Source organism: Falco cherrug, chromosome 1 (genome assembly GCF_023634085.1).
Source record: "Falco cherrug isolate bFalChe1 chromosome 1, bFalChe1.pri, whole genome shotgun sequence".
In the NCBI taxonomy this organism is placed as follows: domain Eukaryota; kingdom Metazoa; phylum Chordata; class Aves; order Falconiformes; family Falconidae; genus Falco; species Falco cherrug.
In genome coordinates this window covers 90,218,507-90,224,830 of record NC_073697.1, presented here as the reverse complement: position 1 = coordinate 90,224,830, position 6,324 = coordinate 90,218,507, and the positions used below count along the sequence as shown (strand labels likewise).

The 6,324-nt window shown below is 44.3% G+C and overlaps 1 protein-coding gene across 1 annotated transcript; it reads left to right on the top strand.

The window, feature by feature from the left end:
• The first annotated feature begins 310 nt into the window (after nt 1-310).
• On the top strand, nt 311-5,657 carry DRG1 (developmentally regulated GTP binding protein 1). Its single transcript, XM_055705335.1, has 9 exons — nt 311-468; nt 613-736; nt 1,412-1,587; nt 2,001-2,070; nt 2,644-2,813; nt 3,514-3,644; nt 3,850-4,017; nt 4,974-5,096; nt 5,535-5,657. The coding sequence occupies exons 1-9, from the start codon at nt 427-429 to the stop codon at nt 5,632-5,634; spliced, it is 1,104 nt and encodes a 367-aa protein (XP_055561310.1). The 5' UTR covers nt 311-426; the 3' UTR covers nt 5,635-5,657.
• Nucleotides 5,658-6,324: the final 667 nt, after the last annotated feature.

Sequence of the window (6,324 nt, the reverse complement as noted above, 5' to 3'; positions counted from 1 at the left end):
CCCCCCAGCCTGCTACCATGCCACCTGCCACCGAGCGCAGCCAGCCCATGCCCACTCCCCACAGCTGCCTCTGCCTCGCTCGCTCACGCTTCCCTGCTCGCACGCCCTCACGCTTTCGCGCTCTGCCTTGCCCCCCTCTTCCCTCGCTTTCATGCTCTTCCCCTCGCTTTTCTCCCCCTCGCCCCCGGCGCCGCAGCCCGCTGCTGTGAGGCGGCCGCGCAGGGGGCGCTGCGGCGGCCCCTGCCCGGTCAGCGCGCGAGCTGCCCGCCGCTTTCCCGCCCGCCGCTGAGGCGCGCTCCCGCCACTTCTCGCGAGCGCTGGTCTCGCTCCCGCGAGCGGCCGCCGTGCGCCTGCGCGCTGCCGGGCCGGCCGGGCCTGAGGACGGGGCTGGTTCCGCGGTGGGCTCTGGGGCTTCCAGCCGACAAGATGAGCGGCACGCTGGCGAAGATCGCGGAGATCGAGGCTGAGGTAACGCGTCGGCCTCGTCCCTGGCTGGGACCGGGCGAGGCACGAAGCGCCAGGCGGGGCAGCCGCGGTGCCTTCCCGTGAGGGGACGGTGCGGCCCGGCAGAGCCTCTCCCGGTGGTGAGTCCTCGGTTCCGTGCTCTTGCAGATGGCGCGGACGCAGAAGAACAAGGCCACGGCTCACCACCTGGGGCTGCTGAAGGCCCGCTTGGCCAAGCTGCGCCGGGAGCTCATCACCCCTAAGGGCGGCGGCGGCGGCGGCCCCGGGGAAGGTGCGTTGTTCCGCGGGAAGGCGTCGGCCGCCTCCGCAGAAGCGGCCGCTCCTCACGGCCGGCGTGCGGGGTGTGTGAGGGAGATCGATCTGACAGGGGTGGCCCTTCTCCGCTTAAATTGTGTCAGACTGTCTGCTGAATAAATCGGAGCAACCTCCTTCTCTCCTCTCGTCCTCGTCTCCTCTCGTCCTCCTCGGTGCACGACCTTAGCCGTGGTGTGCGGCCTGTCCCAGGGCTTTGGGGTGGAGCCTGTCCTGAACCATAAATGAAGGAGCTTCTGCATTTTGGCTAATAAAACCTTGTATTTCCAGAACTCTTAGGAGTTCTACAAGAAGCATCGTGCAGCAGCCACCTGTTTTTATATATAAAGGTGTGAATTTTCTAAGCTGCAGTGCTTAAAGAGAATGCTCTATCTGTACTCAAGTATTGCCCACTGGGAAGCCTTGTAGCTCACACTGCAGTGACAGGTAAACACCTTGGTGTGTTGTACAGACAAAGGGGTGCAAGACAATGTAGGTTGTGAACTCCCTGTTTCATACTTTCATCCTTCTTGTAGGGAAGCTTACCTGGCTTTCAATCGGGAAGTATTAAAAGCAATAGCAGGACTGTTGTCCAGAACCTTAAAAGATAGAAAATGTCCATCTTCAAGTGAATATTTTTGCTCCTTATTTTCAGGTTTTGATGTTGCAAAGACAGGTGATGCCAGAATTGGCTTTGTGGGTTTTCCGTCAGTGGGGAAATCTACTCTTCTAAGTAATCTTGCTGGTGTATACTCTGAAGTGGCAGCGTATGAATTCACTACACTAACCACCGTGCCTGGAGTCATTAGATACAAAGGAGCAAAGATACAGGTGCGATCCTTTTTGGTTTGTTGAGGATAAATTGGTATATATAGATGCAGTGGTGTTACGGCTGAATGGTGTAGCATGACGTTAGTAGGTTAGAAATGACATGTATAAGTGCTTGAGAATATAGTGGAAATGTTTCCATGAGGTACTGGTTTTACCCTGCCTTTCACTTTGCTCTGGGAAGAAGTTCCAGTAATAGTTCTCATATTCTCTTTGAGATGATCTGTTCCACTGTACCAATAGGGCACATGGGGTAGTACAATATATGAATCAAAACGGAAACAGTTTTGCCATATTTTATTCAGATTTGCGGTAGAGTCAGTGGTTTAAGAAAAAGGTAAAAGTAGGATATGTTGTTTTCTCCATGAAGAAAAATACTTTTCTCATGAGTTACCTTCTTTCCTCTGAACAAATAGCTACTTGATCTCCCAGGAATTATTGAAGGTGCCAAGGATGGTAAAGGCCGAGGACGGCAAGTCATTGCAGGTGAGTATATTAGAGCTGGAGGCAGCATCCTATCACTGGTTCACAGCTGTAGTACAGCTTATGAGAATGAATGGTTGAATCACTGTTTCTGCTCTCTATAAAAAGCTGAATTGTATGCTGGAATTGAGCTGCCTGCTGTGAAGCAGTAGCTGTTTTCATTTTGTTCTGTTTTCAGTTTTGGCTTTATGCATTTGCTGAGTTCGTGCTCTGCATTGACACTGCAATGGAAGTATATTACCAAGTTTGAAGTCAGATGTGGTCCCATAGTAAACAAGGCTGCTGTCTTCATTTCTTTGCCTAGCTTATTCTCATCAGTCTGGGGTCTGAATGTAGAGAGGAAGGAGGATTTTTACAGCCTCTGTGATTTTTAGAACATGTAAGGATCTGTCTATCAGTGATGCTTGGCCAGCACTACAAATTCCAGTCTTGTGCTGAAATTTAAAAATAAGCAATGTGCTGGCCTTCAGGGTTTGAATATTGTCATCGGTCCACTGAGCCATATTTTGTGTTGTTTTGACTCAAATTGTGGGAGCATACTTTTTTGAGAGATTACTTTCTTTTTCTGATTCTTAGTTGCTCGAACCTGTAATCTTATTCTGATTGTTCTGGATGTGCTGAAACCACTCGGTCACAAAAAAATCATAGAGAATGAACTGGAGGGATTTGGAATTCGTCTGAATAGCAAGCCCCCCAATATTGGCTTTAAAAAAAAGGATAAAGGAGGCATTAATCTTACAGCCACAGTAAGTTGGAAGTTTTCTTTAACCAAAATAAAAAAAATACTGCTTGAAGAAAGAGGCATTTGCAGTTAATGGCATGCCTGGGACCATTCCTGTGCTGCGACTTTAGAAGCTGAACTGCTTGCTGTACTGTGCTGTAGTCAGCTACTTTTCTGGGATGCTATCCATACCTGTCGTGGGAGCCCTGACCCACCTCCTTGCCCTCAAATCAGAGGCTTGGTCGCTTTCCAACAGTTAGAAGTTCCAAGGCCTAAAGGAGAGTGTGCAAAAACTGCCTCTTGTTAAAGCGTTCTTCTGGAGAAGATTGCTCGGAGTTCCCGGCCTTTTGACCTGGACTACTCCTCATTTCCCATTTACCACTGAATCTTTAAAAGTGTAAAAGTAGCCAGAGTTACCAAAAACCAGAACTCTGCTCTGGGATCTAAGTATTTAACATGTAGTTGTCTGGGCACTGAACTAGTAGATATGTGGGTTTGCTTTGCAACTGGTCCCAGATTGACAGGAAACACCTGAAATGTCTGATTGCAGCCATCAGTGTGGCATTAGTGTAAAGAAAGCTGTTAAGATTTAAATGTTTTCCCTCTCCTGAGGCTAACTGCGTAAAATAATCAAGTCCAGTAACTTACCATGCAGTGATTTCCAGGTGATATGACATGATTTGACTGTAAACTCTTCCATTCCTTAATACTGTGTCTACGTACAGTGTCCTCAGAGTGAGCTGGATACTGAAACAGTGAAGAGCATCTTAGCAGAGTATAAAATTCACAATGCTGATGTCACACTGCGCAGCGACGCCACTGCTGATGACCTAATTGACGTTGTTGAAGGGAACAGGTACTGTTGGGACCCTGGCTTTGACATACCTGCAGTTTATATGACAAAGAAGTGTCTCTCAGCTTTGCTTCCCACAGAAGCTAAGCTAGCAATGTGGTATCAACATAGGGATATCCTTTTGAAAGTGTGATTTTTTTTTCTTTCCAATGAAGGTATTAGTGTACAGCTGCTAGGCTGCTGTAATGGTATTTCCTTCTCTTTGCAGGGTTTACATCCCATGCATTTATGTCCTAAACAAAATTGACCAAATTTCCATTGAGGAACTAGATATTATTTACAAAGTACCCCACTGTGTACCAATATCTGCTCATCATCGCTGGAACTTCGATGATCTGCTGGAGAAAATTTGGGACTACTTGAAGCTAGTTCGAATGTGAGTCCCAGTTGCTGCCTTCTGTGGAGTTAAGCATAAGGCTGAGACTGAAGAATGTTTCAGGAATGGATGAATGATGATTTTTTTATAATGGTTTTCTACTAGCTGAGAACTCTTAGCTTTCAAATGTTGATATCTTAAACATACTGATAAATGTTTACTTGTAAATTGTGAATTGTGCTCCTCTTGTCTGTTGTGTGACGAACAGAGTTTCTTAATAGTCACAAGTGCTGTTTTGAACTTGTAGGGGAATTAAATGAGGGCCTTGTGAAACCAAGTCCAAAGTACATCCTAAAAAAATGGCAAAAATGTGGAATTCAAACCAAACTTTGTGCAAAGTGGTGTATTTCAGAGGTGGTTCTTTTTTTAGCCTGCCCTGCATTCAGCCCTCTTAACAGAACTGAATTTAGTTCTTCATGTAGCATTTCAGATATTTTTACTATAAATTATTTTAGGTTTACTTCATACTTCTGATGCATTTCTTTGGATGAATTTATGAATGAATCTATTAATACTCATAATTCAGTAACTGTAGGCTTGTAAACTTACATCTCTCTACATGTGACAATATAAAATCTATAGACTTTGTCAGTTTTATTCCTAATATATATTGAGTTTTTCACAGAAAAAAAAAATCACGTCAGAACCATTATGCTGTAGATGTTCTTTTCCATCAGCCCATTCCATTCCTGTTTCATTGTCTTTTAAGCAGCTACAGAAAGCTCACTAGGTGATAAAACCTTTGCAGTTACAAGGGAGAACCTGCTGCAGCCATTGGGTACTCAGATGCAGCTTAAGAACACCAAACAATTTACAGACTGTCTGTCATCACTGGAGTAGTGGAACTTGGCACAGGCACCTAGGGATGACAGTGCAAATGGCCTATGAAATTTCATGATGGGTTGGAAGAGAAAAGGAGGTGTTGGTATTGACTGAATGTTCCATCTGCATTACAGCTACACCAAACCTAAAGGGCAGCTCCCAGACTACACCTCGCCTGTGGTACTACCTTACTGCAAGACCACAGTGGAGGATTTTTGCATGAAGATCCATAAAAATCTCATTAAGGACTTTAAATAGTAAGTATTATTGTAAAATAATTTATAGAGAATAGTAACTAATCTTTCTCCTGGTTATTACTTCATTCTCTTGTAAGAAGGGAAAACAGGATTTGGGTTTTTTTTTTAATGTTGAATGGAATAGATCTACCTATGGCAGTTTGTCCTGGATACATTTCCTCTATTGGGAAAATGCTTTTCTTTGTGTTTGAAAGTAGTGCTAGCTGCAGCATTACAGGCCGTTGTCCTGTATGCACCAGTACTTTGGATGACTTCATACTTTGTTTTGATCTGCTTGTACTCTGGTTCACACAGACCACTCATCCAGGTACTTGTGGGAGAATAAAAATAGCTCTTAAGCATTGCTTTCTGTATTAGCTTTGTGACAAAAATAGCTGTTCTGCTGTTTGCATATTGTATTTCTAAGCCTTTTAAAAATTATTTTTCTTCTCCTTTCAGTGCACTGGTCTGGGGTTCATCTGTTAAACACAATCCTCAGAAAGTTGGTAAAGACCATACTCTTGAAGATGAGGATGTTATTCAGATTGTGAAAAAATAAAGTTGTTCTCTCATGGTTTGCCACTGTGCCTGAAATTTGTCATTAGTTGTTAGTGGCAAAGAACAGGCTGTTTCTATAAAATCTAAGAAATGGGTAGTGGTTTGTTATGGTACCTTACTGGATAGTAAAACTGAGGTTTCTGGCCAACTTGTACTGCAGTGCCCCATTCTGGCAGAACTTAAAGATGAGAAACTCACGTTAAGTAACTTTCACAAGGACAAAAATCTTACAAGGAAGCTTTGATAGCTGGGATGATTCGGTGTTGCATATACATCTTTCCAGATTGGAAAAAAGCTCACACATCAAATTATTTTGTTCTAAATTAAAACAAAACCTAGACAGCAGAGGCTGGATAACTGTGTCTTGTGAAACAGTGCTAGAGGGCATAGAGTTCTCACTTTGCCTTAATCTGAAATGTTCTTGTTTAGAGTACTTCAAGGCTATTAATAGTCCTGCAGTTGTGGAAAAGAGGGTAGATTCTGTTCACAAGCAGTCACTTTTTCAGTTGTTTATACTAGCGGAAGCTAGCTCGATGCTTGTGTTTCACTGCATTAATGACTGGAAGCTTTTAAGTTTTCTTAAAAATGTTTCCTACTTATTTTAGAGAAGTTGCACAAGAGGAGGCTGCTTTAAAAGCAGTGGTTCTTTTGCTTTTTAATGGAAATAAAGCTAGAGCCCTAACATGAACAA